Source organism: Stegodyphus dumicola, chromosome 5 (assembly GCF_044657685.1).
Source record: "Stegodyphus dumicola isolate Sdum_Otavi_A_Nest chromosome 5, ASM4465768v1".
NCBI lineage: Eukaryota > Metazoa > Arthropoda > Arachnida > Araneae > Eresidae > Stegodyphus > Stegodyphus dumicola.
In genome coordinates, this window is record NC_140772.1 from 102,211,965 (window position 1) to 102,230,069 (window position 18,105).

An 18,105-nucleotide genomic window follows, 5' to 3' on the forward strand; every position below is an offset into this window, starting at 1 on the left:
ATTGCTAAATTGTTTTTTCTCGAGCACCTGTTATAAATTGGAATTCTAACATATTTTAAAAAGTTATTATAAATACTGTTTTTAACCAAATTAGTAGAATTAAAAAAGTTTGCACCAAAAGAAGAAATTCTAATTCTCCCCAAAATTTTAAAAGATAATGAAATTCCTTTATTAAAAAAGTCTGGTCTACCAAAAAAAAAAAAAAAAAAAAAAAAAAAGACTACACCGTATAATACTTTTTAAAATTCTGAATTTTTTGTCTGAAAGCTCCAACAGAGAAGAATAATGAAGGAAGTTTTAAAGGTTATATAGTTTTTTTTTTTTTTTTTTTTTTAATTATTATCCTGCTACTAACCATGGCCCTATATATACTCAAAGTCGTCATGATAAGCCCATGACTTTAAGACTTTTTACTTTGTTAGAAAAGTAGTTCCTTTACTTCTTTTTTCAACCTTTTTATGCAATTTTACGTTGCAAAATTAAAAAAACTAAAATTCAACTTTATAGATTTTTTTACTCATATCTACAAAACAATTATTTAAAACTTTTTGTTCACTTTTTGGGCAACTTATTGAGTCTATATTTCTTAAGGATTAATTGATTTTAAAATTTAAGTTTTTCACTAAATAATTTATTCCCATTTTGTTTAAAAAAATCTGAATTTACTTAATTTCATTCAAATAATATGCAATCTTTTTCTTTGACTAAAATAAAAATTTATTTTCATTGAAGCATTTAAAGCTTTTCTTTTGGTTTAAAAAGTTACAGCTTTCGTTCCAGATTTTAGCCTTTTGAGCAATTACTTTCCCGCCAAGGTTTTTTAGTTTGGCCAATGAAGCCAAAATGGCAAACCTGTATGTCCCTATTGTTACGCAGCTCATAGTTTAGATTGGTGTCTAATGAAAGTGCTTGAAGTTCTTAATTACTTCTTGTGTGTTTTAATTAGGTTTTTTTCGGCTATATTTTTTAGTTTCACTCATGTTTTAGTCTTTGGATTATCTGTTTAAAGGTAAAACTTTGGATTTAAATTTTTCACTGAAGTATTTTGTTTATTCACTTTCGTTTTCAATTCTTTTAATAGAATAGAATTCTCTTTATTTAAGGTTATTCTAATTAGAATTTACTTTCTTCTTCCTTGCTCTGGGGAAGGGCCAGAATTTTTGGGTGAATTATTAAAATTAAAATACATTGAAATGGTTCATCGGCTAATTCTGGATACGGAAAAGAAAGGATTTTTGTAGAAGGGAGATTTCAATATCCCCCCCCTGAAGAAATATAATTGAAGTTGACTGAATTCCTCTTTGGTTTTTGTTCATTTTTCTTTAAATTTCATTAATTTTTTTAAATAGGGTTTTGCTTGTTTAAAAAGTTTTGGTTTTAACTTATTAAAATTCTTTGTTGCATTTATAAGATTATTCGAAATTTGTTAATCATGAATTTCAATTTTTGGTCTTTGTGAAAAATTAGTTCTAAATTTCTTACTTTATGCCTTTAAACCTTAAACACAGATTTGGGGTCTGTATGACCGCGCCAATATTTTAGAAATGTGAAACTGCTTATAAGTTATATAGTTATTCTTTTCCTTTTCAGTACTATCAAGTTGACATAAATATAACTATTCCTAAATTTTTATTAAACTCTATTCTTTTTTTTTTTTTTTTTTTAATTGGGCCGTGATCATATAGCGATACTTCACCTCTGGGTTTATGTTACTTTTCTCTCGCATGAGGGGGGATGGTTGTGTTGAACTTGTACGAGAACTTAACTCTAGAGGTTTGACATATGTTGGTACTATGGAAAAAAAAAATAAATAAATAAGTAAATAAAATAATAAAATAAGAGAGAAATACCAGGTGAATTTTTTCCAAATAAAACGAAAAGTGAAGGATCTTCCATTTATGCATTCACAGATAGAATGACTCTCGTTTTATAGGTGCCTCAGAAATTAAGAAAGTGTTATTCTCATTTCTTCAATGCATCATTCGAAATCAGAAGACCTTGAAACTGGGAAACCAGAAATTAAAACATTTCACAGTTTGACTAAAGGAGGTGTACATGCATTGGATGAAAAATGTTCTAGACATTCTACAAGCCGAAGAACAAGACGATGGCCATATTCTTTAGGTTACTTGATCAAAGTGGAATTAATGCACATGTAATACATAAATCATTAAGAGACAGTGCCAAATTAAAAAAAAAAAAAAAAAAAAAAGTTATCATTAGAATTAGTGAAACCACGTATAGAACAAGGTTTGAAAAGCCAACTGTGAACTGAGAAGTAAAAATGTGCATTCAAGAGTACTAGGAGTTTCCAGTGGAATCTATTCTAGTCCAGATGTAACTGATACCCCTAAAAAGCATAAAATATGCTTTCTTTGTCCCCTTAGACTGAGAAGAAAAACTACCTATCTATGTTTCAGCTGCAAGAATCCAATGTGTAATGAATGTGCTAAGAGAATTCGCAAAAAATGCGTTGAAAATGCTTGAAATAATGTGCTGCAGTTTTTTAATATTCTTTATATATTATATTGTTTTTGCATTATTTTATATAATCCAGATTCTGTAGATAGAAAATTTATTAAATAGTTTAGTTTGTATTGCATTTGCAAATAAGTAGTGTTTATTTTATTGATTTGATTAAGTGTTTCGTATTTTTTCGTATGTGATTTAAAAATTAAATTTCAATGCATTAATTTTAGAGTTTTAAAAAGAATTAATTACTACAATATGACAAGAAAAGTGTATTAATGCTTATATAATAACAAAGTATATTATTTTAAAATTTTATATTTTTTAAATGCATAAAATAGAGCACAGTCTGAGAGACCCCTCCTCTGTGTTTATGTAACAGAAAACGAACGTCTGTACTTAAAGGTTAATTATATATATGTATGTATATATATGCACACATATATAACAGTAATATGTATATATATATATATATATACACACACACACATATATATAAGATATATATACCTGTTTTGTTACTCAGCTCAGTGAGCTCAGTTTTTTTAATTGTTATATTGGTAAATTGTTAAATTCTTGCTTTAGAAATGATTAAATTATGTTATTCTTATCTTCCAGTTAAAGTTTTTATGCCTTTAGTTAATCTGCATGCAATAGTTGCAGAATTATCAACAATTTAAAAGTTGTTTAAGTGTGGCTAAGCCTAATTTTTTTTACCATAGCAGCCATATTTGTTTACATTTGAAACTTAGCAGAATAGTGAATGAAGTAAGTTTCTGCCCTTTCATTGCCTTTTTTCTGACTGGGACCAAAAGGAAACTTTTAGTTTTATGCACCAAAAAATCTGCCTTCTTGCCTGCTGGCTGTATTGCTTGTTTTTCCATAGGAAGTGCAATTTTAATTGTAAATTTTTTTTATTGTTTTAAATTGTATTTCTGTTTTATGTTTTTCCATGTCTTTCAATTTTTAATGAAGATATTTTGAGTTTTCATGTATTTTTTCCCTGCCGTGAAATGAGAACTGAACTGAAAGAGAAATTTGAGGAAATAAGTTTAAATGAAATGCAGGAAAAAAATGCGTATAATTTAACATTCCATACAAGAAAGTCATGTGGTTGTACACATATTATTATTATTATTTTTTTTTTTTTTTTTTGTCTTAGGCAAGTAGCATACACTTATATGATAATCAGCAGCTAATTATGAATTTATGATGCAGATCAAGTGCAATAAAAATTATTAAAATAACAACCTGTTTTTGAACCAGTTGCAATTAGCAAACTGAATCTGATTACAAAAGATTCAAAAGTGCAAGGCAGTTGGGAAGCTAGAGGTACAGCCACTGAATACAGCTAGTTCGACTTAATTTCAATTTGGTAAACAGAGTGACGATATGGAAGTTTTTGTGGTTTTCCTCGTGGGTAAACATGAATACTAATCATTATCTTTAAAACTTATGCCCTTTTTTATAAAATAAAAATGATATAAATTTTTCACCTGCTTAATTTCATTTTGAACACACTGCAAGCTATATTTTGATTCATTTTAATTATTTTTTATATTAAGCTAGAATACTCTGAATTTCCCTTATAATCATCTTATATATAATTGAGACATTGTCCCTTCCTGCCTGTATTCACTCGAGGAAACAACTACAAATTCACTTTCAAATGTGTCATCTTCATTTTTAAAGCTAGTTTCTTCAGCTAATGAGGCTAGGATTTCTTCTGTTACTTGGTAAACTGTAATTCAGCCCACTAGCAATGTACATAATCAACAAAAATTTCTGATATTTTTCTACTCGTAAAATAGAAGAAAGATAGACCGCAAAGGCAATATAAGTCTCAAGTCATATTTTCAGTTGACGTAAAATTCAACTAAGTAGCATTGTACAAAATTTTATAAAAAAAAAAAAAAAAAAATAGTTTTTTAAGTATGGTACAGTAATAAAATTTTATGACGATGAGATAAGTTTCATTCTTTCCTATTTAAAATCCTTTTTGAGATATATGTTGATCATAAAAATAAGAATATTTTTTTTGAAAGATTTACCAGTTAAGAGTAATAGGGGGGAAAATACACTTCTCTTCACATGAAATATATTTAATTCTAAATGTCTAGCATTTAATAATTTAAGCTTTAAACTTTAGTAAAAATTCATACAGAAAATAAAACTATTACCTGCATCTAGAAGAAGATTCAAAACCTTTAGATCAAGAACTTTTGAATTTAAATACTCATAGACTGCAAGATAAAATCCAGAATCACCAAAATTAGAAAGGCTTTGAACATCTGCTCCTAGAACAAAATATTACAAATGAATATATAACTGCAATTATATTTTAATAATTACAAGACATAAATAAAGAGATTTAATTTACCCTTAGTTAGCATATAAGCAAGCAAATCAGCACTACCACCTATGCAAGCACACTAGAAACAAAAAAACTTGCATAAATATTACTAGTGCAGACATATTTACATGTAAATTCTTTACTAAAGAAATATAATTTAGTGAGGAATTAATATAAATTGGCCATTATTATGAAATATAGCTTTATACCATAGTTTAAATGCAAATAAAAATTAAAATGGCCTTATTATTACATCCTCTGCAATTTAAACAGCCCCAATAGTCCTCTTGTTACTTGACTTTGCTAAAGCAGTAACCCTACTCAGAATTCTCAGCAGATCATCACAAAAATGGCAGTAATCCTAACCAAAGTCACTTATAGTCTGCCCGTCATAAGAAGAAATCTAAATAAAATTGTTGCTTTCATGCAGTTCATTTACAAGGAGGCTTTTGCCATCAAATGATGAAAGCCATAATAATAAAGCAGTACAGAAAATTTCAGATCTCTAAACTCTTAAAAATTAATGAAATTAAAAAATACAACTGTAAAAATGTTTAATGTGGTAGCTACCTTATATTACAATTAAACATGAAACAAATATTAAATTTCTAGGTTGAATTCAGTAGAAAAGATTTTAATTCTACAAAAAATTAAAAATGAAGCTTTAATTAAATTTTTAGCATTCAATATCTCATTAACAACAAATAAATTGAAGATAAACATACCAGTTTTAAATTTAAACATAGACAAAAAATAACCTTAGTCTATGTTACGTTGCAGAAAAACTGCATTTGAAGGGATACTGAAATAAAACTTTTTATTCAAAAAACAAAAATATTCAGTTAATTTTTCAAAGACAAAGTATCCCTGTTACTTTCCAGCAAAATAAACAATATTTTTGGAAAATCAGTTTCAATTTGCAGTTGACATTTTCTTATGTCCACCCCTACTCCTATATCTGTAGTTATGTTTCAAGAGTTAAGCAAACTTGTGGATAAAAGCAACATAATTTACAATATGCTATTAATATAACACACATAAATACAATGATCAATATTTAAATGACAAATTACATACAGTATGTCGTTAATATATTAAATAATAAAGTGCACCATACATTGAATTGAACAATTACAGTACTATATGGTTTTTTTATGCTGCATGGGCATTTACATGGTTTTCCCCATGTGCAATGTGTATATGAGCCAGTTTCCTTTTGAAAATCTTCCACAGAGGCATCCCTTCCTCCTTAGGCAGACAGCCTTCACAGCCAACTGGATATAACATGGCCTGATTAGCTACGAGTGACGTCACAGAAGGCATCTCGAGTCCTTCGCGACTTTGCTTCGGCTTTGAATATGCACATTTTGTTAAATGTTTAGATTCTTTTGTTTTAAATAATGCATAGTAATTAGATTTTCAGAGATTTACAGATAAACATATATAAAAGGTCGTTTATACATTTATAGTTAAGATTGATAGCTTCAGAGGTATTATTTTAAGAAATATTCATGAAATTTTCTAGCCAATGTTTTACGATATTTTTATACTGCATAGTAATGACATTTTAAGATTTGCTGAAAAACGAAGTTTTAAAATAAATAAAGATTGCTATTTATTAACATAAATAAATCTTTACAGTTTGATTGTTCTTACTTCCACTAAATACTCTGAAAAATATATTTACAAAATTTACTGTTGATTTCACTGATGCATGGAAGGTTTATTTTCATAGATGTGAAGAAAAATGGAAGGAAAGGAATGAAAGGATTTCAAAGTATAAATTATTAATCTACAAAATATAAACTCTATTTAACCAATTAAAAGACATAAAAACGATTTTTTATTACCTTATCACAATATAATTATTTATTAATAATTACTGCTGTTTTTAATTTTAAGACTTGAATGAACAATCAGTAACCAATGGTTTAAAACTATAAATACTTCAGAGCTTTTAAAAAGTATGCAAAATGTATTTTTTATTCCTTTTAGTAATTATCTAACAAAAAGAAATAGAGATCAAAAGTCGCAGAAAAATTAAAATTTCCTTAAATCCTCTTGGGATTTGCCACCATAAATTAAATAAAGTGTAATTTTGTGCTGCATTACAGCACGCGAATTATTACTAATGTAATGATATCTTTATAATATGATAATAAAGAAGAAATCATAAAAGAGATGATGCTTCAATACTTTCAAGATTCTTAGGAAAGTCAATTATTATTTTTTTTTTACCTTTCTATGTCACCTTTTTCACTCGAACCTAATCAATATATAAATTCATGAATTGCTAATGTCCCAGTAATTTTTTACTTTACCTTTTGCATACTTGTAATTAGATTCATTGTTTGTTGATACATTAAGCTTTAACAGGCCTAGGATTTTTCAGAAATGGTCAATGCATGGAAGGCAGATGAGTTGACATTCATAGAGGCAACTATAACAAGCAGCTTACTTAATGTATAACGATTTGGTTTGACTTGATTTAGTTTATTATAGCAAAAGACACTAGGGTATTTGCCTGAGGTATGCCTTCACGGGGGACTTTCTAAGGCAAACTGGTTTTAAATTATATTATTATTTAACTGGTTTATAAAGGTTTTAAATATGCACGTTATACATTGGGAAAATCACGAAAATGCCCTTGCAGCCAGCCCCTTCACCCGGATTTGAATCCAGGTCGGAACTACCAGTGTTCAGCAATTTTACCGCTCTGTGGCTGGTGGGATAATGTACAACGAATAAGAAAAGACTAGTACCTTCTAGCCATTTTATTTTTATTACACATCTTAATTTGTTCCAAAATAAAATGTTCTATTCCTCAAGTAAGATTTTCAAATGATTTTTATTCAACGTATTATGCTTCCTAGTTATATAGTGGTAAGTCACAGTTCAATTTCAATGTTTTTAATTACTATGCTTTTGACATAGCTATAAATGTTTTCAAATTCAGTCCATAAAGTAAGTTTAGTATTTCCATTTAATATATTTTTACATACTCCCATTTCAACAGCTTCTTGTCCAAGAGACACTGCTGTATTCACATGAAATGATAGTTAGATACATTTCCAAACTTTAGGCTGTAGATTAAAACTGAGCAATAAAATATAATTTCCATCAGCAGATTTTATGTCAAATTAAATCTGAATCATCTGAAATGTTTAGCTTATTCAATAATGAAGAAGAAAAATCCTCAAAAGATGCAATTTTGTCCTTTTCAAAAATTGATTAAAAATATGTTATCCATATTGGCTCTTTTTCCTCTGTGCTCATCCTTGGAGATGTCAGATTGTCAGATAAGCATTTTGGACAATCAGAAAAAATGCATGGATAAGCATCGTTTATAATTTAGGGTGTCCTTTACAAACTTAAACAACAATGCCTTCATCTTTTGATAAATAATTGTACCGAATGATATCATCTTCCCAAAAATATTTCTCACATAAAACGCTCACTCGGAATTTTTTTTTAATCTAGAAATCCCGTTTTAATGTATCTTTTGGAAACTTGAATATCTGTATATATCCAATGGTTTTAACGTAATTTGATTTGCAGACTGAAACACAACATCGTGCAGGCATGAAAGTAGACTTAACTCATTTTAGCTCTACAAAGAAGTCGATAGCTATATTTATTAACAAATTCTAAAAAAATAAGTAAACTTAACTACCAGTGTGAACTTAAAAACCAAAACAGCATAACTGCTTTACTTAAATTAACTCAAATTTAGTAATAAAAAATACATGAATAATGAAAAAAACACAGTGCAACGTTAATGAACAGCACACAAACTAACATAGGAATTCTTCGCTTACAGTGTCCACAGAGAAGCGCGAAGGGTGAAAGTTTAGATGCCTTTCATGACGTCAAATCACGTGACTTTGAAGCTGACCAGGCCATCTATTCACGAAGGTCATACAGCCTTCAAGTACTTTGCCATAATCAAAGAAACCAAACCAACAGACAGTACAGTAATAAAAATATTTTATTGTACAGTATCATGAACAGCTTTATGAAATGTTCCATTATATACTGAATTAGTAGTCATATTAACTCAAACCATACATACTTGTGCTCAAGATTAAAGCTGCTATAGAAAAATAGCATTGGGTGCTTTAGACAGCTGTTTTACCTGGAGTTACACTGGCATGTATTTTGTAGCTTATAAAACATTTACATATTTAATTCAACAAAAATATTTTTCCAGCCTGCAGTAAATTATGAATGCAGGGATATAATTGTAGTTTTAAAAAGCAGTCAGAAATAATACTTATTTCTCATCAAGGGAAAAAAGAAACTACACATAAAGAAATTACTTTGAATATATAACATAAAATAATCTACATTTTTAGAATTGGGTTGGTTTTCAACAGTACACATGGATAAAAATTTTAAAATACACGAAAATTTACTTCAAGGAGACTGGTGCGTTACTGTTCTATCAAGCATAATAAATCTGAAAATAAATAGATGCCATTTAACAGTTGCATAATGAACTAAAAAAAAAGAAAGTAAATGCAAAAATTATCCTTCACATACTGACAGAGGCACAGAAACAAAGCAGAAGAATAAATGACATCTAACTGTTGGAAATATCCAGAGTTGATCTCACATTCATTTTCTCTTATTCTATATTACTTTTGTTTACTGCCAGAGATCTCCTATCTGCACTGCATACATGTTTTTACTGAGGAAAACTCATAACTAGTTTTAATGTATATTGAAAAAAAAAAAAAAAAAGTAGTTAAGCAACAAAATATGGTTTAGCTGAATGTCTAAAGACCACCTTGAATTCGAGATATTCAGGATGGGGCACATTTTGCATATCCATATTTATTCCACCAAATACTGAAATGTCTTTGTCTGGAAATTCAACATTAGCAACCTGCTTTGCAGGTGTCTGGGCAATAGCTCTATGCATCTGGGCTAGCAGTTTCAAATGTTTTCTCTTTAATATACCCCTTAACAGTGGCGGCTCGTGGCTAAAATTAGTGGGGGTGCTGTTCCAAAAAAATTTAACCTTTGTTTTAAAATTGTGTAAAAGGAAACAAACATGTATAAAAAGAAAATTTATTTTGAACTTTTATGAAATCTTCCAAGAAAAAAATTAAAACATTTCTTAATTACTTTAACCAAAATTGTTACAGTTCAATCTTTGTCTATTCATTTAAAAATGAAATTCATTCTTCTTGTTTTAATTTGTGCGGAAAGATCAATAATTTTCTCCTTGATCTCTGGATGACAACTGAGGAAATTTTTCTTTATTGAAAGCAATGCAAGCGCATTTAGTCTTTTCGAATTCCTAGTGTTTCTTAGAAAGTTTTTCATTCTTTTCAACGTTGAAAAGCAGCATTCTGCCTCTGATGTATTCATGGGAACTCTCAAGAGAATTTTTATCAATTTCATAATTTCACTAAGAACATCATCTAGATTATTTTCAAAGATAAATTTCAGTAGCTCAATTAATTTGCAGTATTTATGGATATCAGACCTACAATGGAATACTTTTAGTTCAGTTTCAAGCTTTTCATTGTCAATCATTGGATATGCTTCAGTGGTCAGTACTATTTCTTCTGTAGAATGTTCATTCCTAAAACTAAGCATTTCTTGTTAAAGAATTTAACAGCTTCTAAGTGTTTAGTGGAAGAATATCTGTGCATTATATCCATACATAGTATAAAGTCACATATTTTCTCAGCTTCTGCCATCAGTGTCTTTGAAAATTCTCACAGTACTTTGAGTTTCTTAATTCTAAAATAGCAGTTTCGAAATTTGTTATATATTCATTAACTTTAAACACACTAATTTCTCTGGATTGCATTTAGTTGTATATTATTTCAACGTGAGGCATCTGATAAAAAAAGCTCTAACCAAAACTTGAAATTATTATCATTTACATATTTTTAAATTCCTGTTGCTTTCGCAATAGTTTGATCTGCATTTGATGTTGACTGAATTTCAGTAAGGCAATTTTTTAAAAGCTGCAAATTTTCATGAACTCTGTTTATGGTCCGTATGATGAAGTTCCACCTTGTGAAGGAATACCACACAGAGTAAAAGAAATCACGTTTTCAACAACATGCCAGAATTTCTGCACTGCATGAGCGACAGTGCTCTTCTCTCTACCCAGCTCGTATGCTGCTTTCTGTATGCACATGCGCAGAACAGCCAACCACCCCGTCGCTGAAACTGTGAAGCGCGCACTTCCAAATGAAGACTTTCGAACCCTTTTCACAAAGTGGGAGATGGCTACTGACGTTAAGGATTATGTATTGTAAAAGTATAAAGAAAGAATTAAAGACTAAAGGGCACACTATATTAAATATTAAAAATAATAATAAGTGGAAATAGGGGGTGCTGCAGTTCCACAGTGCTTATTATGAGCCGCCAATGCCCCTTAATAAGACTTTATAACTATAGAGTCTTTAACCACCCTCTTAAGGACTTCCCTGACATCCCTCCAATATACATTAGTATTGCATTTTGTTAATATCATTAATAGATTGAAATGAAAAACTCAGAAAAACAGGCTTATTAAACAAAGACTTATTACAATATTTCTTTCAAATAAACATGATAATACATACTTTTAGAGAAAAACATAAGCTTTTCATGTGGCGTGAATGTTTTGAAAAATCAACTTTCATAAAAAGAAATGAGAAAATTAGTTAATTGATCAATTTAATGACATTACCAAGGAAGTTTATGCCTGCACTAAAAATTCTATGCACTTTTTAAAAAGCATTGCATCACAGTCAAATACTAAATCTATAATAAGTGAATTAATATAAAACTTTATTTGTGTCTTATATCTAAGACAGAAATTAAGATTTAATCTGCGAGAAAAAGCTAATAGCTTACACATTTAAATACAAAATGAATAACACAACATCATATCCTACATCTAAAAATCAATAAGAAATATTAAAAAACCAGCTTTGTGAAATGATCTTAAGCTGTTTATTAATCAACTCTCGTTATTATGCAATTCTCGAGTCTGCTTCATTGAACTCAACCTTTTAAAGTCAGGATCAAATCTGGAGAGAACTTAAGTCAACAGCAGAATCTGGTTTATTATATCAACCATTTTTAAATTATGTGTACAAGGATAACACACATTTTACAGATTCACTGCTTGTAAATGGCAATAAATATTTTTATGGCTTTTAAGTTACATTCATCTTTCTAATTGAGGTGTTTAGTTTTTAAATGGGGAAAAAATAATGAAATACTTTATACAGTTAAAAGTCGTTAATCCGGACTCGTCGGGACTTCGGCGATTCCGGATTATAGATCATCAGTTTAAATATGGTAAGATGGCATGCAGAAATTATAAAATTAAAAATTTAAAAGACAGCTGAACATTTTATTATTTTTATTTATGTGTCTCACCCTTAAAGTTGGAGTTTTGATAAAAAAAAGTTAGACAGTCTAATTAGGCCTAGAGGAGTACACAAGTAAAAATTTATGAAGATAATACTTATCGTTTTAATTCTGTGGGTGTGCCCAAGGTGGGCACACTGATTGAGGGGTGAATAGAGGTTCAAAAAGAGTGCCGAAATGAGCATTGTTATCAATGAATTGACCGATGAGATGTGGAGAAACAAAGAATACAGACTCTCAATTGTTCTAGATTATCGGTAAGCCCGGTCTGGGCACGTTTAGAGTTCGCCATTTGATTTTAGGAAAGATTTCAAGGTAAAAGATTAAAACTAATATAGAATAAGGAAATTAGCATACAGCCAAAAAAATAACATACAAAATTTCTTTTCAAACAATCCCTTTTATACGATAAAAAAAATCTGGAAGATTTCTTTGAAAAATAAGGGTCTTAAAAAACTAAACATGGCTAAAGAATATGGACTGGTTTGTGTTGAGCTTCCATCTACTATAAATAAAGAAGGTTCAGAGTAACCTATAAATCCTTTTTTATTCAATTTTTCTGTGCATAGAGAAGGAAATTTTTAGGTGTGTTCAGACCGGACACACTGTGCCGCAAAGGGTTAAACTACATTACAAAAATCTAATTCTGTCAGTAATTATCTACATTCATTTCAAGTTAAATCTTAAATTAAATCTTATGGAATACAAATTTAAATGCAAGAATTATTTCAATTCGCATGAATAGCTTACTCAGAAATTATGTAAAATCACAGTGCTTTACTTCACCAGAGCATTCTCATTAGAACTGATGAATTTAACCCTTGACTTCGCTTTTTCTATATTTTCACCTTCAGGTGAGAGGTGTGATTGCATCCTAATTGACTTAATTACTGCGAAAGCACTTAGTGAGAGAAATTAATTAAATGGCAGATATATTTTGAAAATATAGTAGAAAGAAATAAGCAAATCACAAATGCACATTACATGTTTATTTACTTGGCTAACTAAACATGTAATGTGCATTTGTAGTTTGCTTATTTCGTTTTACTATATTTTTAAAATATATCTGCCATTTAAGTAATTTCTATCTCATTACCAGCACAATATGCTCTAAAGAAGTTTATTTAGCAGAAACAAAGAAAAAATGTTGATTTTTCCAAAAGAAAAAAAAGCAACATCCACAAGTGCCGGTGAAGCTAGGCCTAACATGTTGAAAGTGACTTAGGGCATAAAATTGAACTATCTGGTAAAAATTCTATGTAATTTTATGCCAGTATTGAAAGAAACAATCAATCCTATAAGAAATTGCTGCTACTTGTTTTGAAAATCACGCGTAAAAGGTTACCAGCGAGTATATTCTGTTTGGCATTGGTTGTACGAACCGTTTCTGGCGACTTTATCGCCTGCGCCGGCAAAATGGAAAAAACACCATTTAGGCTTATAAAATGATGTCAAAAGTTTTAAAAAGAAAATAAACCAGAAAAGTTGCTGAAATGGTTAATTTAAAGCAATTAACACAGTTTATAGAAATAAAATATTAAAGCACCACAGACTCCAGTATGAAAGTAGATTAGCATGATCCTCAAATCAAATTATTTAGGTTATGGCAAAGTACCCTGAGATAATCTGCCAAAGGGGATATGGATGGCTTCTTGGAGGACTGTTTATAGTGGAGAGTTGATACAAAAATTACTCTTATTTCAGACAGCTGATAGAAAACGACTCGTGTTTATGTTTCACATGGAGAAAACCATGAAAATTTCCTTGTAAGCAGCCCATCCACCATAATTTGAAACCCAGTCGAACTACCAATATTCAACGATTTGCTAGTGGTCAAAGGTCATCAAAGTTATTCTCTGAATTTAAAGTTATCAGTTTATGTTTTATTACATGATTATTCTTGCTCAAATTTGTGGAAATTAGGGATAAATTAAAAATTGGAATTCTGCATAACCAAGTTACATTATTAAATTCATTTAATTTTCTGTTTTGATACGTTTTAGGTTCTGAATACGAAAAGCTACCACGTATGATTTATTTGGTGCGCAACCCTGAGAGCAAAATGAATAAGTTTCTTTAAATTAGTTTGGTTTACTTGATTATAACAAAGCGAACGATGACTATCTGCCTAAGGGCTGTCTTTGTGGAGGGCTTTCCAAAGAAAACTGGCTCGTAACTACATTGTATTGGGAAAAACCACGAAAATGCCCATGCAGCTAGCTTTTTCGCTAAGAATCAAACCCAAGTCTAACTACCAATATTCAGTGACTTAACCGCTTATAACTTTCCTTAAGCTTTGCACTTAATTGTAATGAATGTAACCACGAGTTAAAAATTCTTTCTAAGATATTCATGCATGTTTCTAGTTGATTTTGGGTATTCTGTGGAGATGATCATCTTAGAAAGATGATGTTTAGTGCAAGTGTTTGTTTGTACCTTTAGAAATGGTCATTTTTGGAAGCCAACCATTTATAAGCTACTAGATGGTCCGGATCTGGCTGGATCATGCACTGATGCATTGTAAAAGTACATTAAATCCTCTGTTAGATGATCGTCCATGTTTCCAATTATTTTGGTCTTCGGTGGAGGTGGTCGTCTAAGAGAGAGAATGCTCAGTACAAGTGTTTATTTCTACTTTGGGAAATTATTTTGGAAGAGGTTGCCATAAGAGGGTTCACTGTATATTAAATGTTTAAATACAGATCATGTGGTTATAGGAACCATTTTAATTAGATTTTAAAATTTTAATATAATTTTGAAATTATCCTATTAATTTTTAATAACTGTGATTTTCTTGTTTTCCTATTGAGTCTTAAACTTTGGTAGGTCAGGTGAGTCGTCTTAGACAGAGAATGCTCAGTACAAGCATTTATTTCTGTTGGTATGCATATAGTGATGGACTGTCGCCAATAGCACGATAAACTGTATGAACTGGAAACCATGCAAAAGAGTTAACTGTGTAACTCTCTTATTTTTTTACACTTACTTTTCTCATTCCTTCTGTATAGGACAGTGATGTGATACTCTCTATAATATAAATCCCTTTTTTCAATATGTATTTGGAATACTAACGAATTTTTATCCATTTTTCATGTATTAATAAAGGATGTGTTTTGCAATCTTACAATTTCCATCTACACCTATTTTGGATCACAAGTTAATTAGGTATGATCTCGCTTGATGCTGCGCTGGATAGAAGGTAAGAAGAATTATTTTGCTCTCTATTTTTATTAATTTGTTGTGAAATTTCGAGGCTATAAAATGTTTTACAACAAAAAATTATGAGTCCTAATGAAAAGATCATAGCTAATTAAATAATAATAAAGAAAAAAGTACTGTAAAAGCTAATCTGTAGTTTCATATTAAAACCCAAAATCAATTTTTCGACGATACAAAAATGTTGAATTCAAGTCAAATGCAAATTGCAAAACTGAATTCAGTAATTACTCAACATGGAAATTCAAAATGCAAATGCTACTAATAAAGGAGGATCTTTACGATGTAATCGAAGATGTACCTCCAAGCCCTATTACAGAACAATGGAGTAAACGAGATCGGCAATGTCAAATTTATTTATCGAAGACAGCCAAATAATTCACATTAAACATGAAACTACTGCTAAAGCCACCTGGGAAAAACTCAGGCAGGTACATGAAATGTCAAATCTTTCAAGTAAACTATTTCTTTTGCAAAAGCTTTATAGTTTGAAGCTTGAAGAAGACGGAAATATGCAAACACATATAAATACATTACTGGAGTTAGTCGATAAACTCAAATCAATAGGTGAGAACATAAAAGACGAACACGTTTCGGCGCTTTTGCTTTGTTCAATGCCTAGTTCTTACGATACGCTCATTACGGCTCTTGAAGCCAGAGCAGAATCGGAACTGAATCCAGAATTCTTGAAAGGGAAATTAATTGACGAATTTAACAAGAGTGTTGAAAATAATTCATCAGATTCAAAGGCATTTAAAGCCTCATTTCAAAACATGACAAAGAAAGAAAAGTTTTGCTCATATTGTCATAAAAATAACCATTTTAGATCAAAATGTTATCATCTAAAATCGAAACAAAAAAATGAACCGCGCCAAAATTCAAAGAAAACATACGCAGATTCTAAAACATGCCAAGCAAAGAACGTCGGTAACCTCGCGATGAAACAACAACAGACATAAATTAGAACACCGGAAATCGAATCCAGATGTGTCAGCGTCGCTCTGTCTATTAACTTACATCAATCATCCGAGAGTTTTATTTTCGACAGCGGAGCAAGTAATCACCTTAAAAAATAATAAGAAATATTTCACGGAATGTAAACCCATAAATCCGTCAGATATTATAACTGCGAATGGGCAATGTATTAAATCAACGGCGATAGGAACTGTCCGTTTTAAAACATCAAATGCTAAACAAAAAATAACTGAAGTTCTCTTATCAGAAGTTTTATACACTCCTGAATTAGAAACGAATTTAATCTCAATTAAGAAAATAACGGAAAAAGGACTTTCGGTTCGGTTTGAAGGAAATAAATGTATGATCATGAAAGGAGATCAGATTATTCTAGAATGTCATGCAACTAATAATCTTTACCAAATTAAACCAATAGACAGGAATAATGAACCATCAGCTCATGTAGCATTATGTAGCATTTCAGTGCAAAAATGAGAACTGTATTCAACTTTGGCATAGACGCCTTGGTCACAGAAACGATGACGTAATCAAGCAACTTGTAAACAAAGAACTCGCTGAAGGAATTAAACTAGATAATTGTAAACATGATACAAAATGCATTCAGTGCATAAAATGTAAACTAACTGATTTTCCGTATCCCAAAGAATCGAAATTCAGAGCATCTAAACCGCTAGAACTCGTTCACACTGATGCTTTAGGACCAGTACAAACACCGTCTGTCAGTGGATATCTATACTTCGTAACTTTTATTGATGATTACAGCAGGTTCACAACGATTTACCTAATGAAAAAGAAAAATTAACGGTGGTGAGTACACAAGTAAGGAACTTGAAGAATATCTTATAAAACATGGTATAAATCACCAGCTTACTGTACCGTATTGTCCAGCACAAAATGGAGTAAATGAGCGCAAAAATAGGTCTTTCATGGAGATGACAAGATGTCTTTTAGCTGACTCGGGTCAACCTCACAGATACTGGGCCGAAGCATTGCTGACTGCAAATTATTTACAGAATCGTATGCCTACAAAACCAAATGCAAAAACTCCATACGAATTATGGAATAACAAGAAACCGAACCTCTCTCATCTGACGACTTTCGGGTGCAAGGCATTTGCTTAAATCCATAAATCTAAAAGAGGTAAATTGGATGATACTACTATAGAAGGAATACTCGTTGGCTATGACAGCAAAAGTAAAGGCTACAGAATTTTAATTCCTGGAGACAAAATTATAATAAATAAATCTGTACGATTTATTGAAGACACTGAAACTAACGAGCCTGTAAGCATCTCTTTAAACCAGGATGAAAAAAATCCTAAGAAAGCTCAGAACAGGAAGAAATAAAAATAGAACAACCCGAAGAGGAAGAAATATCAGAACACGAAGAAGAACCTTTGAAAGTCAGAAGATCGAACAGACTCACAAAAGGTAAACCTCCTGATCGCTACGGATTCCATGTCAAATATCCAATCTCCTCCAAACCCAAAACCTGGAAGGAAATTCAAAGTTTGGAAGAAAATGAAAAAAGAAAATGGCTAACAGCTGTTCGAGAAGAAATTAATTCACTAGAAGAAAACAACACTTGGGAATTAGTTGATTTACCAAAAGGAAGAAAACCAATAGGATGCAAATGGTCTTTCAAGACAAAGCTAAATGCAGAAGGAAAAATTGAAAGATACAAAGCCAGATTAGTCGCAAAAGGAT

The 18,105-nt window shown here is 30.5% G+C and overlaps 1 protein-coding gene across 7 annotated transcripts in view; it reads right to left on the minus strand.

Annotated features, from left to right (window-relative positions):
• The window catches only part of LOC118190745 (ankyrin repeat domain-containing protein 63-like), a 142,124-nt gene that overhangs the window by 61,300 nt on the left and 62,719 nt on the right, over positions 1-18,105 (minus strand). For all 7 annotated transcript variants that reach the window (XM_035361516.2, XM_035361515.2, XM_035361518.2 and 4 more), the window contains 2 exons: positions 4,850-4,901; positions 4,650-4,766 (listed from right to left, as the gene is read on the minus strand). In XM_035361516.2, coding sequence (XP_035217407.1) covers positions 4,650-4,766; positions 4,850-4,901 — 169 coding nt within the window. The remainder of the gene's footprint in view (positions 1-4,649; positions 4,767-4,849; positions 4,902-18,105) is intronic.